General features: G+C 63.2%; 1 protein-coding gene across 1 annotated transcript; it reads left to right on the plus strand.

Moving 5' to 3' along the window:
* The first annotated feature begins 1434 nt into the window (after positions 1–1434).
* On the plus strand, positions 1435–21098 carry ZNF787 (zinc finger protein 787). Its single transcript, XM_080645376.1, has 3 exons — positions 1435–1572; positions 11271–11357; positions 19413–21098. Exons 2-3 carry the CDS (start codon positions 11279–11281, stop codon positions 20474–20476), a joined length of 1143 nt encoding a protein of 380 aa, XP_080501502.1. The 5' UTR covers positions 1435–1572; positions 11271–11278; the 3' UTR covers positions 20477–21098.
* The last annotated feature ends 3331 nt before the right edge of the window (positions 21099–24429 follow it).

Consider the following 24429-nt stretch of genomic DNA (forward strand, 5'->3'; position numbering starts at 1 on the left):
TTTGCTTGCTAAAACAATAGAAAAGTTATTTTGATTTTTCTGAACTTAGGTATGCCCTCCCAATCGATTGAATATCCCATTGATTGTGATCTCACTGGTTATCGAAGCACATTCTCCTGGGAACCAGGACAGCTCAATTACCCTAAATTGTCTCAGTGGCTCCAGATAATGAGTTTCAGTTGACTCAGTGGTCCCGGAACCAGGACAGCACAATTCTTCTAAATTGCCTCGGTGGCTCCAGATAAACTGTTTCTGTGGATTCAGTGATCCGTAGACCGAAAAGTATACTTAATCTTTATAGATAACTAACTTGCTCAGTTTCGCTTCTGTAACTGCTTTGTGCAAACCAGGTTCCTCATTCCAAACCCAAAGATGTAATCGATACCTTTGTGATAGTCTGCCTATATAAGCCAGATGTGGCGAGCTGTTCGGGGCTGCGAGATTTGGGGTGCTGAATGCCCCCTCCTAAGCCGCCGGCCTTTAGTAAATGACTTCCATAACTCGACTTCTTGAGGCGTCCTTTGTGAGATCCGGGGTACAATGCAACAGAAGAATGCTCACCAGACCAGCCAACGTCCAGCCAGCAGCGCGCACTCAGCGCCCTCCTTGCATGAGGCCCGCAGGCGAGTCCTGGCGGCTGTGACCCATAGTCTGTCGTTCCAGGAGGCGGTGTGATCGATGGGCCACAGTTACACGTGAGAGGCGGCGGCCAGCCTCCGGGTTCAAGCCGGGGACACTCCGCAAGTGCCTTGACCTCTCTGCACCCCTCCTTATCTGCAAAGTGGGCACAGACGAGAGGTTAGGAATAGGACCTTTTGCATGCAAAGGCCCTGGAGACGCTCGACCTGGGTGATTGCTCCAGAAGGGGAAACTGAGGCTGAGAGGTGGACGCGGTCCCGGGCGCCGCTCTGTGCAGTATGGAAAGGACTAGGGTCGCAGAGGACAGTCCCCCGCAGCTCGCGGGCGCCGGTCACCGCGAGGGCGTTGGCAGGGAAGGGGTTACGACGATAGAGACGACTGGAGGACCCGGCGGCACGAGGGGCCCTGGCCACTAGCCGCGCACCTCTCGCCCGCGGCCGGCTCGGGGAGCACACTGCGCAGGCGCGAGGGCCCGGCTCCCGGGGTGTGTGGGGGGGGAGAGGGGCACCTCCCCAGACACCGGAAGTCTCCGCCTAACGGGCCGAGCCCGCGCCTCCGTTCTGGGGAGGGGGCGGGGCCGCAGCCCCTCCGCGCGCGGCGCCATAGAGCGCGGCCGGAGGACCCGCGTCCTAGACGTGCCCGGAAGTGGTTTCCTGAGCGCCGGCTCCGCACCATCGAGCCGGGGGGGCGGGGGGGCGGCGGCCAAGGGGGTCGCGGGCTCACCTTCCTAGAGCGGCCAGGACGGGGTGGCGGCCGGAGGGGGTTGGGGGGAGGGGGGAGCGGCGCGGGCGGAAGCGGCCTGGAAGGTCACTTCCGGCCTGGGCGCCCGTCCCCCTGACCCCAGGGTCTGAGTCGCCGCTGCCGCCGCTGCCACCATCCGTGAGGGAGGCGAGAGAAGGAGGAGTGCGGCGCGGCGGCCCCGGGACCGAGGAGGTGAGGGGAGGGCGCGGGGGCCGGGGGCGTGCGGCCAGGGCCGGGGGGGGCGCGCCTCCGGAGCCGGGCTGTGGACGGGGGGCGGGCGGGAAGGCGGACGGCGAGCGCGACTGGGCGTGAGTGCGCGTGCGCGCCGCTGGGGGGGCGTGAGGGCGCGCGGCCGGCGGGGCGGGGGGTCCCGCCGGTGAGCGCGTGCGGGGTGGGGAGTGCGCGTGCGCGGCCGTGCTGTTCGGGAGCGCGCCCGGGAGGAGCGCGCGTGCGCAGCGCCGGGGGCTTTGCCCTGGGGCTCGGCTCCGAGTGGGGTCGCCGCGTATCCAGCCCCCCCCCTCCAATCTTGCCGGCTGGTGGTGGCCGGAAGTCGTGGCGACTCCGGAGGGAAGTTGAGGCCCCGGTGGGGGCGGGGGCCGCGCGGATGAGCCTGCTTGACCGGAAGCCTGTCCCCTACTCCTTCCCTTTTTCAAAGCACCTGGGCCCGTTGCTGCCCCGGGCGGGCCGCGTGCGGACTTTGGCCCGGGCGGTAATTACGGGCGTTCCGGCGGCGGAGGCTCATTCATTCGCCGGGCCCGGGCGGGGGCAGAAAGCGCGTGCGCCCCGGGGGGAGCGGCTGGGCCAAGGTCAGGCCCCATGTGGTCCGCGGTGCAGGGCGAAGACGGTGGCCGGGCCCGCTGTGTTCCCCACTCCCGCCCACAAAGGGGGACACCCCAGTCCATGGAGTTGAGTGCCCCTGGGACCCTCGGGATCCTGCAAGATCAGAAGGAAAAGTGACCCGCAGGCTTGAGAGGCGGCAGCGATGGTGGGCGCAGGTCCTGCAGTGCGGGCACCAAGGACAGGGCCTGGAGCAGGGACGCAGACCTGGACACAGCCCCGCCCGCTCACCAGGACCCCTGTGGAGAGGTCGCGGGGCCAGGGGGGCCATCAGCCCAGCCCCGCCCCGCCCCGCGGGCGGCCCGTCTTAGGGGGAGTGGCTTGGCTGGGGCTTCCCTGTTTCCTGGTGCCAGGCCCCAGGTTGGGCAATGCCGAGGCCCAGCGGCGCGGCCTGGCCCGGGACGCACAGGTGCTGCTGATCCTGGCTTATCTCCCCCTAAGTCTGTAAGCCTCTTTGCGAGGTGCAGCTGGTGCAGCGGCCGCCTCTGCCCAGAGAACCTTCATATCAGATTCCTCCTGGCGGTGTCTCCCGTCTGTGCCTTTTCCTTCTGGAAGCCTTCCAGGGCCAGTCCGCACCCCCACCCCCGGGGGTACAGGAAGGGTTTATCAGGGCGCTGGCCCAGGCTCTCCGGTCAGACGATCTGGATCTGAATCCCAGCCCCACACTCAGACCTTAGTGACCTTAGGTAAGGCAGCTGGGTCTCTGCCCGGGTGGAACCGGGATGATGAGAGTGTTGACCTTGGAATGCTTCCTTTTTACACCCAGAGGAGGGGCGCAGAGTGTGCAAAGGGCGCTGAAGCCAGGTGCTCCCAGGCTGCCCTCTGCTCCCTTTCTCCAGCCTGTGACCTTGGACCTGTCACTTCCTCTTTCCCAGGCTGGTTCTTCCCCTAAGGTGGCGAGCACAGCCCATTCTTCATTGGACAAGCCACGTCCGTCCGGCTGTGCCGCACGTCCGCCCTGTGTGGTCACACGGCTGGTGCAGCCCCTGCTCGGGTGGGGGAGAAGGTCCGTTGCACACATGACTCGAGGCTCCCAGGGGCTAGGCCCAGAGCTAGGCAGCTCCGAGGCCTGTGAGGAGACCAGCACAGCGCTGGGCAGAGTGGTTGGGGGGTGCAGAATAGTTCCCGGGAGCCCCGCTGGGGGTGGTGATGTTCCCCGTGTGCGCTGTCTTGGTTCTTGACTTTGTTCTGGAAAGACTTCACAGCGCCAGTTCAGGTGACCTGGAGAGCACGTTTATTAAAGCGGGACAGCGGCGCGAAGGAGGGGCCGGAGGAGAAGAGGAAGGATCACAGTCGCAGGAACGAGCCTAGTCTTGGCTGCCTTGGCCCTTAGGAGGGAAGTCAGGGAGGCAAAGCAGCAGCCAGCTGGGCTGCGTGCACCCCGCGGACAAGTTACAGAGAACGGCCCTGGAGAAAGGATGCAAAGACCCCCCTTAGGGAAGAAGGGGGAAGGTGGGCGTGCGAGGTTCTTTGTCTTAAAGGTGTTTTTTTAAATCCTCACCCAGGATATTTTCCCATTGATTTTTAGAGAGAGTGGGGGAGAGAGGGAAAGACAGAGAAACACATCAGTCGGTTGTCTCCTGCATGAGCCCTGACTAGGGCCCACGCTGGGGAGGAGCCTGCAATCGAGGTTCGTGCCCTTGACCAGAATCGAACCCCGGACCCTTCAGTCCGCAGGCCAGCGCTCTATCCACTGAGCCAACCCGGCCAGGGCTGTCTTAAAGGTTTCTGTCTGTTGTTGAAAGGCAGGATTTCTAGGGGAAGCCTCGATAGAATATTCGTCAGCGTTCCAGAGTGTCCCGCAGGGTTGTGGTCACTACTGACTGGCCAGCGCCAGGGGGTCATGGGCCACTGCAGCGGGTCCTGATGGCAGCCATGGTGTCGGTTCCTCTGCTTTCGCTTCTTTCCACCGCTTCTTTCCACCACCGAGGCCTAGATGTTATCTCTGGTTTGACCAAAGCTCTGTCTCCGCCCCCCCCCCCCCCGCCCCCAGGCCTTGTTCCTGAGAGTATTTGATGCCCCAGAACCTCACTGCCTGAGGGCTTGGTGCTTAGGGAGGGGCTGTGCGAGAGAGGAGGCGGCAGGCAGGTGCTGGATGGGCTGTTGGCATCGGCTGACTCAGTTTCCCTCCCACTGGCAAGGAACATCCCAGCTTCTCACCTCCCTGCCTCACGTGGTCAGGGCGGATGCCCAGGGGAATGGGCCGTCCTGAGTCTCCAAGGACAGAGGACTTGACCAAGGGACCCTGGACTCCAGGGGGCCAGTGGCGAGCTGCGGACGGGCAGTGGCGGAGGCCTGGCCCCGGCCTCCCGCGGCCGCCTGGCTGCCCAGGGTCGTGGGTGGGCGCAGCCTCCTGACCTCACTCCTTGTGAAGATGCCCACTCTCGCTGACCTGGGCCCCGCTCACTGTCGGAGCCCCCAGAGCCTGGGATGGAGGTGGCCCCCGTGTTAGGGGACTGCGTCCAGGCCCGTCCAGGCCCACGCAGCAGCGGGCACGGCGGCCGGGGTTCCAGAGCTCGGCCCTTCCGCCCCCAGGAAGCCGCTGGGGACTCTGGGAGCCAGGCTGCGCCGCGGCCTCTTCGGCATCCGTCACGGGGCTGGTGGGGCCGCCAGTGCTGAGCGGACTCTGAGACCAGCCCCCCGTGTCAGGCGGGACTTTCCCGGGGGCCAGGACGGGCAGGAGGGGAGCTGGGGTTTCACGCCGCCAGGCCAGCGGCCCTGCTGCAGGAGCGCAGAGCGTGGGGTTTCCCGGTCGGTCTGTCCTGGCCTTTGGGGTCAGAACACCCCTCCCCTCCGTGGGAAAGGGGAGCCCTGTGTGGCCTTCTCATTGATGCTGGGGACCCAGCGAGGCATCAGCATGGTGCAGCCTCGAGCCCAGGCTGGTCCGAGTTGGGTTCCTGGGGCTGCTGTGTGCGTGTCTGTGCTGGGAGCCAGTCCCTCTCCCAGTGCTCGCAGTTTGCTGGGGCTGGGACGGGGGTGGGGATGCCCCCAGGGATGCAGGACTCAGCTGCAGTGATGGGAGGTGCAGGGACAAGTGCCATGTCCTGGGGGGGGAGGGGCAGAGCTGCCTTGGAGACTGCCGGCCGGGGGAGCCCTAGCCCGCTGCTCTGGCTGTGACGTCAGCCACTGAGCTCTCGTCCAAGCCCCCGTCCGCAGTCAGCAGTACCCGGTCCTCACTAAGCACCGGCTCAGGGGGCACCTCACAGGCCTCCATGCATTGATCCTGACGCCAAGGTCACGTGGTGGTGGTGGGGCAGCCTGGGGGCGAGTCCGACCCGGGCAGCCTGTCCCAGCTTGTCCTGGTCTCCCCGGGTGGTTGTGGGATCAGGCTATGGCGCCCACAGCACCCCATGCCCACAGCAGCCGCGCCTGGGGTCTTCAGGTGGCCTGTGCCTGGTGAACTTCCTGCTGTTTGAGGGGCAGGACAGTGAGCTGAGGGAAGGGACAAGTCTGGGAAGGCTTCCTGGGGGAGGTGCTGTTCTCAGCAACCACGGAAGCGCCTGCAAGGAAGGCCAGGGCGGGAGAGCGCACCCACGAGAGGGGCGACAGCGCAGGTGGAGGCCGGGCCGGCCCGCAGAGGGGCGACAGCGCAGGTGGCCGGGGTGCCCCAGGCTTTCCTGGCCTGCGGAGTGTGTGTGTTTGGTAAACAGTGTTCAGTTACTCACCAACATTTAGAATCTGGAAATGCGGGTTGGCAGCAGGTGGCCAGGGCCGGTCCCTGCCACGCCCAGGTGGCCTGCTGCAGGTCAAGGTTCTAGGCGTTCTAGAACTTCTCCGCTGCGGAAAGGGGGTGTGCCGGCTGCCGTGTGCACCCTGACCTCACTCCTTCCCAGGCAGCTCCCCAGGCACCACCGAGGGCCGGACGAGGTGGCTGGCAGCGAGGGGCGAGGCGGGGCGGCCTGGAGGCCAGGTGGTGACGGGGAGAAAGCAGCGAGGCTCCTGCTCAGGGGCGGGAGCGGGGAGGGAGGGGCCTGCCTTGTCAGCTCTGTCACCCACGCGGGAGCCGAGGGAGGCGCAGGTCACGGCCAGGGACCATCTCCCGCTCCCAGGCGGGTGGGAATCTGTACAGACCCAGCGGGGGCGGGGCCCAGGCTGGGGGGGGGTCGCAGAGAATGCCCGCGAGGGGGGGGGGGGACGCTGAGTTTGGGGCCCAGAGGGAGGGGCAGAGCTCACAGAAAAGGGAAGTGGGGCCAGGCTCGTGCTGTGGGGCTTCCCGCCGCGGCCACCCAGGCAGTGCCCGCGGCTGCGGACGGAGTGAGGGTCCGAGGCGGCTCTGCGGAAGGAAGCACCTGCCGACCCTGGGAGGGGGAGGCCTGCGATGTGATGGGGGCGGGGCGCCTCGGGGCGGGGCCACAGCTCCCCCTGGAAAGGTGAGCCGCCGGGCAGGTGGGGGCCTGGTGGGCTTCCCAGAGAAGCGGGCGGTGGGCTGGGAGTGAGGGGCGAGGGCGGTGCGTTGGCCGGGGGACGGGTGTTGGGGTGCAGGGCACCGGCTGGGTGACGTGGACTCAGCGACCAGTGAAACCCCCGCGTGCGGAGCGGTGACCCACACTGCCCGCTCCGCTCGCTCCGCGCGTTTGGTGTCCCCAGACTCCGCCTGTGGGCCTGCGCGTCCGTCCGCGGCCTCGCACTTGTTGGCTGGGCCAGCGCTTCGGGGTCGCTGGGGACGCAGCCGCGGCTCAGCCTCCTGTGGGCCAGCCCCAGGGGCCGCAGGGGCCCGGCCGCCATCTGCTGTGGGCACTGGGCCCTGTGACCCTGCTTCTGGGGGCGGTGCTGTGTGCTGTGGACGTGTCATTCCTCTGGGGGGGGGTTGCCCAGAAGTGGCTTGCGGGTCCCACGGTCCCGCCGCGGTGCACGGGTTCCTGCGCCTCCCCCCCCCCCGCCCCCCCCCCCCCACCTGCCTGCTGCTCTCCTGTCCACCCAGCAGCGTGCGGCCCGCTCAGGCTTCCTGTGCACGTGGTCCCCAGTGGCGGTGACGTTGGGCATCCTGTCACCTGCCTGGCAGCCCTGGACACGCTCTCTTTGGGGACATGGCCGTTCCGATGCTTTGCCTTTAAAAAAAAATTTGTATTGATGTCAGAGAGGAAGGGAGAGGGAGAGAGAGAAACATCAAGGATGCGAGAGGACCCTGGATCGGCTGCCTCCTGCATGCCCCACAGTGGGGATGGAGCCCGCAGCCCCGGCCTGTGCTGATGGGGAGTCCACCTGTGACCTCCTGGTTCCTAGGTGGGCGCGCACAGAGCTGGCCGGCCCTTTTACCTTGTTGGGAAGCAGTGACTTAAAGATGAGTTCCTCTGTGGAGTGAAGACAGGGAAGGGGCACGAAGGGGCGGGCGGGGAGCACCCGTGCACATGGCTGCGGGTGGGGTCAAGGCTGAGAAGTAGTCCCTGGATTTGGTGACCAGAGGGTGGGAGGGGGCAGTGGTTAGGGAGTGATCCGGAGGTCAGGGGAGGAGGTGGAGGGGGAGCAGGGGGAGGGGAGAAAGCCAGCAGGTACATGAGAGCAGGGTCGGGGGCAGGGAGAGCAAAGGGGGGCAGAGAGCAGACAGTGGGGGGCAGCCGTTTCCTGCCAGGGGAGAGGGGAGAAGCCAGCGAGGCTGCAGGGAGGAGGGCTGGCAGCGGAAGAAAGCGGGTAACGGGTGGGCAGGCTTCCAGGGAGGTGGGAGGGAGCTAATAACACAATAACAGTAATTTGTCTGCAGCTTCCAGCCCTGGGCCTGATGGTTCTGCCTGCTAATTGGATCGCCCCCGGGCCCGGCCGGGTGGTGGCTGGGAAGCGGGGACTAGGGGGGCTTTGAGCTTCCAGCTGAGAACTGGGGAGCTGGGTGGGAGGCCGAGCAGGACGGGAGCCCCCTTGCAGCCTCAGAAGTTGTCCCATTCCAGGGTCAGGCTGACTCCGCATTGCCCTGCGAGCTGTGGGCCCTGCCAGTGGTTTGGGGCTGCCCCGGCCACAGCCCTGGTTCTTCCTCTGTGCAGTCACCCCGGGGGGAGGGGGCAGCCCCCCAACTCTGAGATCCTGGGGGCAGGACAGAGGCCTCGGCTGCTGTGAGCGAGCGAGCCAGCGAGCAGGAGTGGGTCACATGTAGTGAATGTTCCCCCCCTTTAAGTTTTATGTGCAATCTTCAGTAGTTTTTTTAAAAAACTGATTTCAGCCCTAACCGGTGTGGCTCAGTGGATAGAGCGTCGGCCTGCAGACTGAAAGGTCCCAGGTTCGATTCCTGTCAAGGGCATGTACCTTGGTTGCGGGCACATCCCCAGTAGGGAGTGTGCAGGAGGCAGCTGATCGATGTTTCTCTCTCATCGATGTTTCTAACTCTATCCCTCTCCCTTCCTCTCTGTAAAAATCAATAAAATATATTTTAGAAAATAAAAAATAAAAAAAAAATAAAAAACTGATTTCAGAGGGGAAGGGAGAGGGGGGAGAGAGGAATATTAATGATGTGAGAGAATTATTGATCTGCTGCCTCCTGCATGCCCCCTACCCACAACCTGGGCACGTGCCCTTGACTGGACTCGAACCCGGGACCCTGCAGTCCGCCGCTCTGTCCACTGAGCCACAGCAGCCAGGCGTGCATGCCCTTCTTGACCTCCCCAGGACCCTCGCAGGCAGCTCGCACCTTCTGGTCCTTGTGCGGGCTCTGCGGGCAGGCCCAGTGCGTGCAGGTCCCTGAGGGGCCCAGGCCCACACCCGGCTCCTGTCCCAGACGCCTCCCCACTGTGTGCAGGGAGCCAGGTCCTCTGCCTGCAGGCTCTCCGCGTTTCCTGCGGGGACGGACTCAGCCTGGGAACCGCTTCCGGGACCGGGCCGCGGGCTTGGGCGGCCGGGGACTGGGACGCGGGGAAGAGGTCCTTTGACGACAGCTTGCACAGATTTCTCCCCTGGCTGGCCTCCCTGCGCCGGAGATAAGACTTCCTCCTGCGCAGCGGGCACTTTCCCGGGGTGGGGGAGGGGAGGGGAGGGGAGGGGAGGGGAGGGGAGGGGGCGGGGAGGGGAGGGGAGGGGAGGGGAGAGAGCTCCAGCTCCCGCTCCCGCTCCAGGAAGAAGGGCTGAGCACTTGTTGTACCTGCTGTGGCCTTGAAGTCAAGATTACCCGCCGAGCGGACTGTTCAGGGCGGACTCTTTCTCAAGACCAGCCCTCCTGCTTCGTCCCCCCTTCACTGTCCTCCTGGCTCTCCCGCATGGAAACCGTGTGCGTGGTGTGCTTCCGTGTTGGTCTGCTGTGTGCTGGCAGTGGGTTCCTGGCCGCGAGCACCTAGGGAATGCGTGGGGATCTTAGGCGGCCGACCTTGACCGCTGCAGACAAAGGACCACCGCGCCGAGCCTGCGGCTCCCCTGGAGGCTCAGCGGAAGTCCCTCTGGCTGCACACCCGGCTGCTCCAGGGAGCACACGGAGCCCCTGGCCTACGGGTTTGGTCGGCCAAGGCAGAGCAGCAGCCTCTCCCGCCCCACCTCCACCCACACTGCTTGGCAGCTTCCTATCCATTCTTTACGCACATTTAATGTGTATGGTGTAAACAGAAGGCCGTGGAACTGTGGAAAGGCTACCTACCGGCTTTTTAATTGAGCGGCCCACGCTGCACATTCCCCCCTTTATCAGCACTGCAATCCCTGCCCCTCATACAGCGAGCAGGCACGCCGCACACCCAGTGCCAGCCACTCCGCCCTGGACCCCGTGTGGCCCTTCGGGGCGCCCCCTCTGGGTCCTCTGCTTTCCGGCTGACCTGAGGAGCAGCACTGCCCTGCTTGACTCGGCCACACCTGGGGCAGAGCCGCCGCCTCACCTGGTAACCGCGTCCCCTCCAAGGACCCGCCAGGCCGTTTCTCCAGCGGCTGTGGGGCGACCCGGCGTGGGCCCCTGTGGGTGCCTGTGTCTACCAGGTGTGGCCTGAGTGCCCAAGATTATCATTTTAAAATACATTTTTATCGGTTTTAGAGAGGAAGGAAGAGGGAGAGAGAAACATCAATGATGAAAATCATTGATCCGCTGCCCCTCTGGCTCCCCACTGGGGATGGAGCCCACAGCCCCAGCATGTGCCCTGACCAGGAATTGAACCTTGATGCTCAACCTCTGCGCCACGCCAGTCCAGCTGCCCCTGCGACTGTCCCATGTCATGCGTAGTCCTCGTGGCCACCAGAAGAATACCAACCTGCAGTCTTTCCCCCTTACCACAGAGGCACTCCTCCATCACGGTCCAAGGTTGGGAAAGGAAGGTTTTCAGAAAAGTTACAATCGCTCTCCCCGTCATCAGCAGGGAGGGCAGCTGTTCCCCAGGCGGTGCCACCCGTGGGCGTCCCCGACGCACTCCCACTGCCCTCCCACGGGGCTCCCGGCTCCTTCGTTTTCCCTGATCGGAATCCGCTGAGATGAACTTTCTTTGGTGCAAGAAGTTTGTGTTTTCAGGAGCTGGAGGAGCGGGTCGGCTGGGCTGTGAGGGTCCACCTGCCCGGCGGCCCTGTTGCCGGTGCTGGGCCCCCAGTGGTCTCAGGGCCACTAGGAAGGGGGGTCGCCGAGGAAGTAACGGCCCAGGGGGAAGACTTGCCGGCAGGCGGGTCTCCCTCCGCGGCCTGACAGCACATCCCGTGAAGGGCCCGAGTCGCCGTCCTAAGCCGCGCACCCTCCCAGTGACTGGCGCCCCCTCGGCCGCCGCCGCTGGCCAGGTGTGCTGGCTTCAGCCCCGCCGTTTCCGCCTCTGCTGAACACAGTGCCCGTGCCCCCTCCCCACGCTTCTCCTTGGGGCCAGGCCTCTGTGCCTCGTCCCCGGAGATCTTTCCAGACCGCATGGCCCTGCGGGATTGCGTACCTGAGGATGCGGGGAAGGACTGGGGCTGCGTGTCCGCAGGTCTCTGCACGTGTGGCAAGGCGGCCGTCACTGGGATGGGCCGGTGGTTCTGGGTGGCCGCAGCCTGGGTGGTCCCCCGTCCGGTGGGGACTAGAGGGCCGTTTCCCCACCGTCCTCTGTCCGCTGGACCCTGCGGCACTCTTAGCTCAAGCGCGGAAGGGAGCCGAGACGCACCTGCCCTCCTGTGACCTCTGTCCGCTTCATCCCTCCTCACAGGGGCCCACATGGAGCTGCGGGAGGAGGCCTGGTCTCCGGGGCCGCTGGATTCCGAGGACCAGCAGATGGCCAGTCACGAGAACCCAGGTGAGGCGGCCCTCCCCCTGGGCCTGGCTCCCCGGACCCCCTCCCGTGTCTCTGGGGTCACCCAGCCTCCGACTGGCCGTCTCTCGTTAGGGGGTGCTCCTGCTCCCCCAGAGCCCTGGGCGCTCTGCCCCTTCTCAATGGGCCCTCGATTTTCCCGGGCAGGAAGCTTTAGACCAGGGGCGGCAAACCTGGTGCTGGTGCCGGTGCCGGTGCCGACGGGGCGGGCTGGGGTGAGCCTGCCGCGGGGAATGCTGGGACCGACTGCGGGGAGAGCTGGGCATCGGGGTTTCTGGGTGAGCGCTCTCCCTTAAACTTGGAAGCGGGTGTCCCTCAGTAAAGCGTTGTTCGGGATGAATAAAACTCACCCTCGGTGGCAGCGTGTTCCCGTCCCGGGCTTCCACCTGCTGCTGAGGCGGCTTCGAGCCATGGCCACGCTGCCACGTGGTCGCAAACGCTGCCGTAAAGGGCCTGAGCGGAAGCACTTCCTGTTCCCCAGGCCCCGCCCCGGTAGCGGAAGTGAGTGGGCGCAGCCTCGCCGTTGTCGGGCGGCTGCAGGTCCCAGGGCGGGTGAGAGCGGTCCCGCAGCCCCTCCTGCACCCCGTCTGAGATGCACCCTGTCTGAGATGCACCCTGTCTGAGATGCACCCCGTCTGAGATGCACCCTGTCTGAGATGCACCCCGTCTGAGATGCACCCCAAGAGGGCAGCTCCCAGCTCCCCTGGGCCGGCGCCCTGCTCCCTGTCACACGTGCGTGGCCTTGGTGCCTTTGCAAAGTTAACTGGAAAGTGGGGTTCACTGTGGACGTTCCAAACATGACCAAACGAGGTAACGGCTCCACTTGGCCCGGCCTCAGGGTGGCCGGGCTTGCCCCACCGCCGCGCCCTGGGTTGTGGGTTCGTGTTTTCCTGCCGTATTAGAAACCCTGCACATCACCTAACTCACCTACAGCTCCAGTACAGTGGTTCTCAACCTTTCTAATGCCGCGACCCTTTATTTTAATTTAATAAATCTTTATTGTTCAGATTATTACAATTGTTCCTTTTCCCCCCATAGCTCCCCTCCACCCGGTTCCCACCCCACCCTCTGCCCTTACCTCCCCCCCACTGTCCTCATCCATAGGTGTATGATTTTTGTCCAGTCTCTTCTCGCACCCCCCACACCCCTTTCCCCCTGAAAATTATCAGTCCACTCCCTTTCTATGCCCCTGATTCTATTATATTCACCAGATTATTCTGTTCCTCAGGTTTTTAATTCACTTGATTTTTAGGTTCACTTGTTGATAGATATGTATTTGTTGTTCATAGTTTTTATCTTTTCTTTCTTCTTCTTCCTTTTCTTAAAGAATACCTTTCAGCATTTCATATAATACTGGTTTGGTGGTGATGAACTCCTTTAGCTTTTTCTTATCTGTGAAGCTCTTTATCTGCCCTTCAATTCTGAATGATAGCTTTGCTGGGTAGAGTAATCTTGGTTGTAGGTTCTTGCTATTCATCACATTGAAAATTTATTGCCACTCCCGTCTGGCCTGCATAGTTTGTTGAGAAATCAGCTGACAATCGTATGGGTGCTCCCTTGTAGGTAACTGTTTTTCTCTTGCTGCTTTTAATATTCTTTGTCTTTTGCCATTGGCATTTTAATTATGATGTGTCTTGGTGTGGTCCTCTTTGGATTCCTTTTGTTTGGGGTTCTGTGCGCTTCCTGGACTTGTAAGTCTATTTCTTTCACCAGGTGGGGGAAGTTTTCGATCATTATTTCTTCCAATAGGTTTTCAGTATCTTGCTCTCTCTCTTCTTCTGGCACCCCCATAATTCTGATGTTGGTACGCTTGAAGTTGTCCCAGAGGCTCCTTACACTATCTTCATATTTTTGGATTCTTTTTTTCTTTTTGCTTTTCCGGTTGAGTGTTTTTTGCTTCTTTGTATTTCAAATCTTTGACTTGATTCTTGCAGTCCTCTAGTATGCTGTTAGGTCTCTGTATAATATTTATTTCAGTCAGTATATGCTTAATTTCTAGTTGGTCCTTATTCATATCCTCAAGGGTCTCGCTAAATTTATCGGCCTTTTCTAGAAAATTCTTGAAAAACCTTATAACTGTGGTTTTGAACTCTATATCCAGTCGTTTGCTTTCCTCCATTTCTTTCATTTGTGACCTGTTTCTTTGTCTCCACATTTTGGCTGCTTCCCTGAGTTGATAGAGTGGCTTTGTGTGCTAGGTGTCCTATAGGGCCCAGTGGCTCAGCCTCCCCAGTTACCTGAGGTGGACACTCTTGGTGCACCCCTTTGTGGGCTGTGTGCACAGTCTTGTAGTTAAGCCTTGATTGTTGTTGGTATCACTGGGAGGAATTGACCTCCAGGCCAACTGACTGTGAGGATCAGCTGTGTCTATGCTGGGAGAACTTCTGTGCTGGAGACACCCTTATGAGACAAGACCTGCAAAAGTCTCTGTGCTCAGCTTGGATGGGGCGGAGTCTCTGGGCGGAGCAGACAGCATTGGTTTCCCGTCAGCCCTGCCCTAATAGGCCCTTGTGTCTCAGTGTCCTGTGGTAATCGCTGCAAGCACCTCTGAGAGAAAGCCGCCCTTGAGTTCCACCCACTGCCAGACAGTCCAGTTTCTCCCCGAATGTGTCTGGGTCCCCAGAGTCTTGCCCGGAACTGGAGTTCAGTGCAGTCAGGAGCTTTTGTCTCCCTCCTACTTGAGAAAGCCAGCCACGTACTCAGTTGCCTGCCCTCTCCGTGCACGCGTGCGCCTCGGTACCTCTGCCTCCTGCAGCTCCTCTGAGTCTCAGTGTGCTTTTCTCTTTCCTTCTAGTTGTAGAATTTCCACTCAGCCAGCCTTCCTGTGGTTCTGGATGGCGTCCGTTTTGTCTTTTAGTTGTAGTTTTGAAATTGTTGTGCGAGGCAGCAGTTTAGGTGTTTACCTATGCCGCCATCTTGGTTTCTCCTTGCCGCGACCCTTTAATACAGTTCCTCATGTTGTGGTGACCCCCAACCATAAAATTATTTTTGTTGCTACTTCATAACTGTAATTTTGCTGCTGTTAATGAATCGTAATGTAAATATCTGTGTTTTCCAATGGTCTTAGGCTCTACATCAGCAGTTCTCAACCTGTGGGTCACAAGCAGGGTCGCCTAAGACCATTGGAAAACACAGATATTTACATTACGATTCATAACAGTAGCAAAATTACAGTTATGAAGTAGCAATGAAAATGATTTTATGGTTGGGGGTCACCACAACATGAGGAACTGTATTAAAGGGTCGTGGCATTAGAAAGGTTGAGAACCACTACTCCAGCAGATCAGGACTAAAAACCAAACAAGATGCGCTCCCCCTCCCCCCGCCCCCAGCTACACCGTGTGTCTCCCGTGAACTGTCACTGCTCACTGCCATCGAATACCCAGTCCAGGTCCAATGTCCCAGGTGGTCTCCAACGTGTGTGCGCCATGGAGTCAGGGAAGTTTAGTTCTAAGGTCGCCATGTCACTCTTCAGACAAGCTCGAGGCAGGCCTCGCGCCCCCTGTCTAGCTCGCCGCCCGACGGGTCATGCCCCTCACCCCCGCCGTGTGCTGCCCCTGGCACACCAATAGGCCCTGTGGCCTGGCTGTGTCCCTTGTTGGCTGAGCTCGGGCCACCTGTGACAGACAGTGCTGGGCTTGTTGAGGTGTACCCCGAATCTCACAAAGGACGCCTCAAAAAGTTGAATTATGGAGTCATTCGTTCAAAGGCCGGCGGCTGCGAGGGGCAACAGCGCTCCAGATCTCGCAGCCCCGAACAGCTCGCCACATCTGGCTTGTATAGGCAGACTATCACAACGGTATCGATTACATCTTTGGGTTTGGAATGAGGAACTGGTTTGCACAAAACAGTTACAGAAGCGAAACTGAGCAAGTTAGTTATCTATAAAGATTAAGTATACTTTTCGGTCTACGGATCACTGAATCAACAGAAACAGGTTATCTGGAGCCACCGAGGCAATTTAGAAGAATTGTGCTGTCCTGGTTCCGGGACCACTGAGTCAACTGAAACTCATTATCTGTAGCAGCTGAGACAATTTAGGGTAATTGAGCTGTCCTGGTTCCTAGGAGAATGTGCTTCGATGACCAGTGAGATCACAATCAATGGGATATTCAAACCACCATCCATGGAGTATTCAATTGATTGGGATGGCATACATAAGTTCAGAAAATCAAAATAACTTTTCTATTGTTTCAGCAAGCAAATAAGTACAGAAGCCAAACAGCAGGGTTAAAGTTAAGGTTAAAACTGCAGTTTCTACCTGAGGTGATTGCTACCCTACTTCAGGCTGAGGCTGGCGAGGGGCAGGCTCAGCCCCGGGCGCTGCCCAGTCTGTCTCCCCCTGGCCTGTGTGTGAGGGATGTGGGGCCTGGGGCGGGCAGGCACATGGGGGGCGGGGCGGCTCCCATGGAGAGGTGAGTGGGCACCCCCAGGCAGCAGGTCAGCCTGCGGGGCGCCCTTCTAAGCACAGGGAGCCCAGCGCCCCCGGCAGCCCTACAGCTGCGAGGCCACAGAGGAGTGACCGAGGGGTAGGACAGCCTGTGCTCGGAGGAGCAGTGAGGGGGCGCTGAGCCCTAATGGGCAATGGGGGGCGGTGCCTAGGGCCGGCAGAGCTCTGAGGAGGTCGGAGACCAGGGTCGGCTGCAGCTCTGAGGAGAAAGTGGGCGGTGCCAGCCCAGACGCACAGCCACCGGCGGAGGGCCCAGGAGTTGCCCTGCGCCCCTCCCCGCTGGGCAGGGGACTTCTGTGCATCTCTCCTCCTGAATGAGGCCCCAGCCGTGTCTCAACTCCAGGATCAACGCTGCCGACCTCCCCGCCATCCCTGCCTCCACTCGCTCCACTCGCAGCGCCTGCCCTTGACCCCAGCTGCCCAGCGTGTCTCCTGAAATGGAGCCCGGTCCCCGCTCATCGGGAGGAGTGCCCATCCCTGCACCGCTCACCCGGCCTGTGACCACCCGGCCTGTGACCACCCGGCCTGTGACCTCCCGGCCTGTGACCTCCCGGCCTGTGACCACCTGCCCGGGCCCCAGCACGGATGCGGCCCCAGCAGGGATGCGGCCCCAGCCCAGACAGGGAGCCCAAACTTGTTCATCACAAACGGGGTTCCAGCTCAGTCGGCCTCTCTGGAGAGGCCCTCGGTCAGCACGGGCCCGGCCGAGGAAGGGCTGCCGGCGGAAGGACATGCCGGGACCTGACCGGGAGAGGACAGTGCCGGGGAGCACGGCCCCGGGGAGAGGGGAGGGAAGACCGGAGGCAGCGAGGCGGGACCCGGGGGACCCCCCAAAGGACCGCAATAGTCTGGGCAGCGGGCTGGAGGGCGGTGCAGTTTTCAGCAGCTACAGATAATGAGTTTCAGTTGACCCAGTGGTCCCGGAACCAGGACAGCACCGCCCCCCATCGCCCATTAGGGCTCAGCGCCCCCTCACTGCTCCTCCGAGCACAGGCTGTCCTACCCCTCGGTCACTCCTCTGTGGCCCCGGGGCCTCGCAGCGGTTAACTCGGCCATTGCTGCGCCAGCCTCGGCCCAGCCACCGCCCCGCGGGAAGCCACCGCCACCGGAGGGAGGGCGGGCGGAGCGGGGCGGGGCCTGCGTCCTGGCGGCCCTCAGCCCTCAGCTTGGGTCTCCCGACGGGGACGCGGCCTCGGAGTCCCCAGACTGGCTCGTTCCGGCTCAGGCCGCCGGCAGCCCGCGCCCCCCGCCAGGAGAACAGCGCCCCGGGCCCCTGGGCCGGAGCTGCCTGTGGCCCTCGGGGACGGCCCGTGGCGGCCGCCTTTCCAGGTCGTGCGGGTTAGACGCCCTCCCGAGGCAGTGGCTTTGCCCACTCGGTGCCTGGAGCCCGCGGGCCAGGTCGTGGGGCCCCGGGTGCGGACCAGGGGCTGCGGCGTCTGGAGAAGAGGTTCCAGCCCCGCCGTCCCCTCCCCGCGGAGAGGCGGACGGACACCCCCGGGACTGGCTGCCCCGCTCACCTGGGGGCTGAGCGCGGTTCTACCGCCGACAAGGCCTGGAGTCGTTCCGTGGCCACTTCCGGCCGCACACCCCCAGCCCCGCGAGTCTGCGTGGGACGGAACTCAGGTTCCCGGGAGCAGCCTCGGCGCTCACACTGGGGCGGGTCCTCCCACCTGCCAGCCATCCGCCCGCAGGCCGGACCCCGTGACCTCGCCGCTCAGCCCTGTGCCTCCCACTCGGGGGGAAGACACCAGGGCGTTGGGGGAACCTCAGAAATGTTGTCATGTCCTGGCCCGTGTGGCTCAGTGGATAGAGCGTCCGCCTGCGGACAGAAGGGACCCGGGTTCCATTCCGGTCAAGGGCACGGACCTCGGTTGCGGGCTCCTCCCCGGCCAGGCCCTGGTCAGGGCGCCTGCAGGAGGCAAACCGTCCATGTGTTTCTCTCACATCCTGTTTCTCGCCGTCTGTCCCTCCCTCTTGGACTCTCCCTAAATCAATGGAAAAGTACCCTCGGGTGAGGATTAAAAAAGAAAAACATTGATCAGCTCCTGTGTTGGACATCGGCCGGCAGGGTGTCCAGGCTCCGGGCTGGGGCCTTGGCAGTGCCCGGCGCTCTGTGCTCTGTGCCCCGCGCTGCACCAGCCGCCCCGGCCGTCATCACGGATTTTCACTCGCTCCTGGCGGGGGGTGGGGGGGGCGCTGCTGAGGTGCGGGGTCAGCACAGGCCTCGCCGCAGTCAGCGCGCCATCTCCCGGTGAATACGGGATCTGGAGGGCAGACCACAGCCGGTGCCGGCTGGCTCCCCGGCCTGTCCCGTGGCCGCCCCCTGGAGTTCCCAGGGTGGGATGTGAGGGGTGTGGGCCGGGCAGCGACGGGGCAACAGCTACCCAGGTCCATCTTGGGGCCTTAATACAGGTCCCACGTGGGTGAGACAGGGAAGCGACCCCCCAAAATGCGTAGAAATACAGAGGGTCCCGACGCCGAGGGGGGAGGGATGACATCGCCTACAGGGGAGGGAGCTGTGGCGTCGGGGCAGCTCACAGAGGTCCCCTAGGGTGGGAGAGGTCCCCTAGGGTGGGAGAGGTCCCCTAGGGTGGGAGAGGTCCCCTAGGTGCATGTCTGGGTCCTGGGCCCTGAGCCCCACCTAAGCCACAGCCCCACAGGGCACGCCCACCTCCCTGGGCCGGGGGACAGGGTGCCTTCGGCACCGCTGCAGTGTACCCCGCGAGCGGAAGAGGACGCGTCAGCCACGCAGTCGAATCACGGCGTCTCTCTAATTCAAAAGCCGGCGGCTGCGCGGGGCCCTGAGCGCTCGGAGTCTCAGCCCCCAGTGACCCCCGTTGCGAGCTTATATAGGCAAACCGCACCCCCCGCCAGGCGTTGGGATGAGGAACGGCCTTTCGAAAGCGGATTGTACGGAGGCAAAATGGAGCAAAGTTAGTCATCTCGAAGGGTCACCTACAGCTTCAGCCCCTGGAGCCACTGAGTCAACGGGAAGCCATTTTTGCGGTCGGTTCTGGTTCTCAGGCGCCGAAGAATGACCTTTGTAAAACCGTAATGTGGGCTGGCAACATGCCGGGGTGGTTTACGTGAGTTTCCAGGTCTCATTCTGGAACTGAGGTTCCTGCCCTATTGTTTAAGCAAGCAGGTGTGTACAGAAGGCAGAACAGCGGGGTTAAAGTTCAAACAGCAGTTTTCAGCCGCGATGAATATTATTGTGTTTCATGGCTTCAGTAGGGAGGTGTCCCTGTGAGCCCCAAATAGGGTTGGCGGGGACAAGCCAGCAGCCGCAGCACATCAGTCCTCGCATGTTCGCCAGCGGGGCTCGGGGACAGTGTTGAGTGCTTGGTGCCCGCGTGCGTGTGTGTGTGTGTGTGTGCTGTGTGTGTGTGGGGGGGGGAGGGGGCGCTGACAAAGCCCAGGGGGCAGGGCTTGCTGCCCCGCCCCATGCCAGGGGGAGAGTGGGTTGCCCAGGCCGCGCAGGGGGCAGGCAGCCGGCGGGTTGAAGCCCCGCCCCGGGCGGCCCGCGCGCGCTCCCGCGGAAGGCCCTGCACGGCCGGTCTCTGACGCCCTCTCCCCGCTCTGCCTTGCAGTGGACATCCTCATCATGGACGATGACGACGTGCCCACCTGGCCCCCCACCAAGCTGTCCCCGCCCCCGTCGGCGCCCCCGGCCGGCCCGCCGCCCCGGCCGCGGCCGCCTGCGCCCTACATCTGCAACGAGTGCGGCAAGAGCTTCAGCCACTGGTCCAAGCTGACGCGGCACCAGCGCACGCACACGGGCGAGCGGCCCAACGCCTGCACCGACTGCGGCAAGACCTTCTCGCAGAGCTCGCACCTGGTGCAGCACCGGCGCATCCACACGGGCGAGAAGCCCTACGCCTGCTCCGAGTGCGGCAAGCGCTTCAGCTGGAGCTCCAACCTCATGCAGCACCAGCGCATCCACACGGGCGAGAAGCCCTACGCCTGCCCCGACTGCGGCCGCAGCTTCACGCAGAGCAAGAGCCTGGCCAAGCACCGGCGCTCGCACAGCGGCCTCAAGCCCTTCGTGTGCCCGCGCTGCGGCCGCGGCTTCAGCCAGCCCAAGAGCCTGGCGCGCCACCTGCGGCTGCACCCCGAGCTGTCGGGGCCCGGCGTGGCGGCCAAAGTGCTGGCGGCCAGCGTGCGCCGGGCCAAGGCGCCCGACGAGGCGGCGGCGGCGGACGGCGAGATCGCCATCCCGGTGGGCGACGGCGACGGCATCATCGTGGTGGGCGCGGCCGGGGAGGGGGCGGCGGGGGCGGCGGGGGCGGGCGCGGGGGCCAAGGCGCCGGGGCCCCGCTCCCGGCGCGCGCCCGCCCCCAAGCCGTACGTGTGCGTGGAGTGCGGTCAGGGCTTCGGGCAGGCGGCCGCGCTCCTGGCGCACCAGCGCGCGCAGCACGAGGACGCGCTCGGGGCGGGCGGCGAGGAGCCTGCGCACATCTGCGTGGAGTGCGGCGAGGGCTTCGTGCAGGGCGCGGCGCTGCGCAGACACAAGAAGGTCCACGCGGTGGGCGCGCCCTCCGTCTGCAGCCGCTGCGGACAGAGCTACTACCGCGCCGGCGGGGACGAGGAGGACGACGGGGACGAGGCGGAGGGCGGCCGGTGCAGCGAGTGCCGCGGCGGGGAGGCCCGGTAGGGGTGGGGGCCCGGGGGGGCAGGGCCCCTCGGGCTCGGCGGGAGCGACGGCGCAGGACCCAGAGACCCGGGGAGAAATGGACCGAGGGGCCCGGACCCGCAGCGACCTCCCTCCCGGGCCCGTCCCGGGGCGCAGTGGCCGGGGGAGGGGCGCCGGGTGCTCCCTCGCCACCTCGCCCGCTGCGCCCTCCCCGCGCCCGAGCGCGGACCTGGCTGCCCCCGCAGGCTCTCGGCAGAGCCCGAGAGAGACGATGTGAACTAGCGACCAAGCGACGACAAACCCACCCGTGAAGCCGGTGCCCGCGTTCTCTGCCCCCTCCGACGGGGGCGAGGCAAAGAGCCGAGAGCAGTGGGGCCCTCCATTCAGAGGGGGCCCAGAGGGAAGGGAAAGAGGGGTCCTCCCTTTTAGAGTTTTCTTTTAATTGTACCCACCCCACCCCGTCACCGTTATTTTCTCCCCTCCCGCGGGCCCATCCTCTTTCTCGCCCAAGCCCGCCCTCCCCGGCCTGGGTCTGGGGCGCAGGAGTGCGGAGCGGAGGGGCCCCTCGGAGAACCGTCCTATTCCGTGGCCTGGGCGCGTGGAGGAGGGGTGCGGGGCCAATAAATGGCACTATCCGACTGTCTGCTGTGCGTGGTTCTTGGTTGGGGCGGTGGGGGGAGGCTGAGCTGGGGGCCTGCGCCGGGCCAGGGCGGAGGCGGCGGCGGAGGCGGAGCAGCTGGCTGGGAGCTGCCGGAGGCCATGTGCGGCGCTGCTTTCCTGGAGAGCAGGGCGCCTCCGAGGGCGGCCACCAGGCCCGGCCTCTAAGTGAGGGGGGGCGGGGGGGGGGAGGGAGGGGACCGTACTGCTGTTTTGTTAATCGTCGCCGAGGATCTTCCCACTGACCTTCAGGGAGGGAAAGCGGGAAACTAGGTGAGAGAGACACCTGGATGGGTTGCCTCCTGCTCGCGCCCGGACAGGGCCCCAGCGACCGGGGAGGAGCCGAGATCCGTGCCCTTGGTCGGAATCGAACCCGCGACCCTTCACTCCCCAGGCCGAGGTCCGTCCACCGAGCCCAGCGGGCCGGGGCCACTGCTGCCTCCTGAGTGCACACCAATGGGCCGCGCTCGCTCCGGAGCGGGGGCAAGTGAAGGCCCGCATCACCCGCCTCCCGCTGCTTTCCCGCGCCCTGGGGACCTCCCGGGCCCGCTTCCGGGGGACTGGCCGGGAAACGCACCCATCTCCCTCCTCATCCCCCGACGGGGACGGGAAGCGTCAGAGCGACCGTGGGAGCAGGACGGGGGGTCCCATCTGCCACGGGGTCCAACCGCAGGGGCCAGCCAGGGGAGAGGGGACCGGGCGCCTGTTGTCCAGGGCCTGACCGGGTCCCCCCAGTCGCTGCGGCGGTCCTGCAGGTGAGGGCAGCTGGGTGGGGGGCTCGTCAGGGTGGGGGCCCTCTGATGCTCTCCCGGTTTCCCGGAACCCACGGCCAGGGGACCCGCGTCCCTAGGATCTGGGAGGCTGCCCGGCTGCCCTCTGGGGGAGGCCCTGCCAGGGGGTATCAGCCGGGCTGGACGGCCGAGGTTGTGCAGAGGCGGCCGGGGGAGGGGGGGAGATGGGGTTGGAGGGCGAGGGGGGGGGGGCCGTGCTCCCGCCACTTCCGCCAGGAGCGGGGTTGGCAGCAGAGGAGGGGCTGGAGGAGGAAGCGAAGTTTCGGGGTGAGCCCTCATCTGCCAGCTGGGCCCTGCTTCCCTGGAGCAGGTCACGCCCAGCCCCCTGGACCTCAGGTGGGGAGACCGAGAGGCTCAAAACCACGTGCAGCCGGCCACCTGGCGGAGGGGCGCGGCTCTCCGAGGGCGCATTAGGCCGTCCTGGGCGTGATTTTGGGTCAGAAAGGCATGTTTTTCGAGGGCCGTCACCTGCTTGGAATTGGTTCCATTTATGTTGAGAACTCAGGTCACTTTAAAGCGGGGAGGGGCGGGCGCTGGCCGGTCGCTCAGTGGTTAGAGCGTTGGCCCACCCATCCAAGGGTCTCAGGGTCGCAGGTTCGATTCCTGGTCAAGGGCACTTACCTTGATTGCACGTATGGGGGGGGGGGGGGCACTGTGCCAGAGGCAACCCATCTATGTGTCTCTCTCACATCGATGTCTCTCTCTCTGTCTCTCCCCGCCCTCCCCCCCCCCCCCCGCCCTTCCACTCTCCAAAAATCAATGGGAAAATACCCTCAGGCGAGGATTGACAGCAACAACAACAATCTGGCTTCTGGCTTCTCTTGGGACAGTTAACCTGGCGACACTGGGGATTCGCATTGAAGGGGACACTTGGCTGGAGGTGTGTGTCCTTCAGCGTCAGGCACCCCGGAGCCCAGAGGCAGGGGTGCCAGTGGCTCTTGGCACCAGGACCCCGAAGGAGGGGTCTTTGCGACTTGCAGGCCCCAACCCACTTCGGGGTTCTCTTCCAGTTGGTAGAGTTGGTTGTGGGGGCCCAGGGGGGCAGCCTCTGGGATCAACACTCTCTACAGACATTGCAACTGAGGAAGGCCAACTACAGGTTACATGCACGTATGTACCACGTCCTGTTACATAAGGGACTGGAGCATCCACGGATTGTCCGGGAGCCAATCCCCCATGGCTACTGAGGGACAACTATACGCATCTTTTAACAATAGTATTCTTATTGGTTTCAGAGAGGAAGGGAGTGGGGGAGAGAGAGAGAGACTTATCAATGGGAGAGAATCCTCGATCGGCTGCCTCCAGCCCGCCCCACACTGGGAATTGAGCCTGCAACCCGGGCATGTGCCCTGACTGGGAATTGGACCATGACTGAGCCAGGCTGGCTGGGCAACCATATGCATCTTTGTGTGTGTGTGTGTGCACTCATTTTTCCTCCACTTGCCTCCCAAAGAGAGGGGTGAGAGGGGGTGTTTCTGGCCTCCTCCATCTCACCTCCTCTCCTGCCCGCGTTCAAGCGTGCCCAAGAACCCCCCTTCCCCACACCCCTTCCCCCGTCAACGTGCCTCCAGGGCGAACCCTTCAGCACCGTGGACAGAGCCCGCTGCGGGGTCTGAGTGACAGCTCAGCTTCCGCTTCCTCCATCACCTGAGCCCTCTCCGGAGGAGGCGTTATCCCCATTTCACGGGGGAGGAAACAGGCTTAGGGGAGGGTCTCCCCCAGGTGCTCCCCAGCAGAGCTTAAAGGTCTGAACCAGACGCCCACGGCCACCCTGGTCCATCCGCTCGCGGACCAGCTGTGGCCGCCAGCTTGCAAAGCAGGGACCATTCTGATGGCTCACGGCATTATGACAGATGGGGGCCATCCTAGGGGCAGCTGGGTCAGGGATAGATACGTTTGGTCACAAAGGAGACTTTTTAAAGAAGGACTAGCCCAGCCGGGTGTGGCTCAGCGGTTGAGCGTCGACCCAGGAACCAAGAGGCCACCGGTTCGATTCCTGGGGAGGGCACATGCCCAGGTTGCGGGCTCGATCCCCAGCGGGGGGCCTGCAGGAGGCAGCCAGTCAATGATTCTCATCATGGATGTTTCTCTCTCTCCCTCTCTTCCTCTCTGAAATCAATAAAAACATTTATTTTTTTAAATACATTTTATTGAATTTTTTACAGAGAGGAAGGGAGAGTGATAGAAACATCGGTGAGAGAAACATCAGCTGCCTCCTGCACGCCCCCCACTGGGGATGTGCCCGCAACCAAGGTACATGCCCTTGACCGGAATCGAACCCGGGACCCTTCAGTCCGCAGGCCGACGCTCTATCCACGGAGCCACACCGGTCAGGGCAATAAAAACATATTTTTTTAAAAAAATAGATACTTGGTGGAAAAGGTTACTTCCCGAGACTTTTATACCCAGATTCCTCATTCCTCACCAGACGAGACATTATCCTTTGAGAATACTCAGTGAATTACAAATGCCTTTTAAAATTAAACATCTCTGAAATAATATATTTTAAAAAAGCCCTGGCCGGTG

This window comes from Plecotus auritus, assembly GCF_963455305.1.
Source record: "Plecotus auritus genome assembly, chromosome: 10".
Classification (NCBI taxonomy): domain Eukaryota; kingdom Metazoa; phylum Chordata; class Mammalia; order Chiroptera; family Vespertilionidae; genus Plecotus; species Plecotus auritus.

Coding starts and splice junctions, on each gene's coding strand:
- ZNF787 (XM_080645376.1), top strand. CDS start 11,279: ATGGAGCTGCGGGAGGAGGCCTGGTCTCCGGGGCCGCTGGATTCCGAG. Junction 11,358..19,412: donor GGCCAGTCACGAGAACCCAG/GTGAGGCGGCCC, acceptor TCTGCCTTGCAG/TGGACATCCTCATCATGGAC.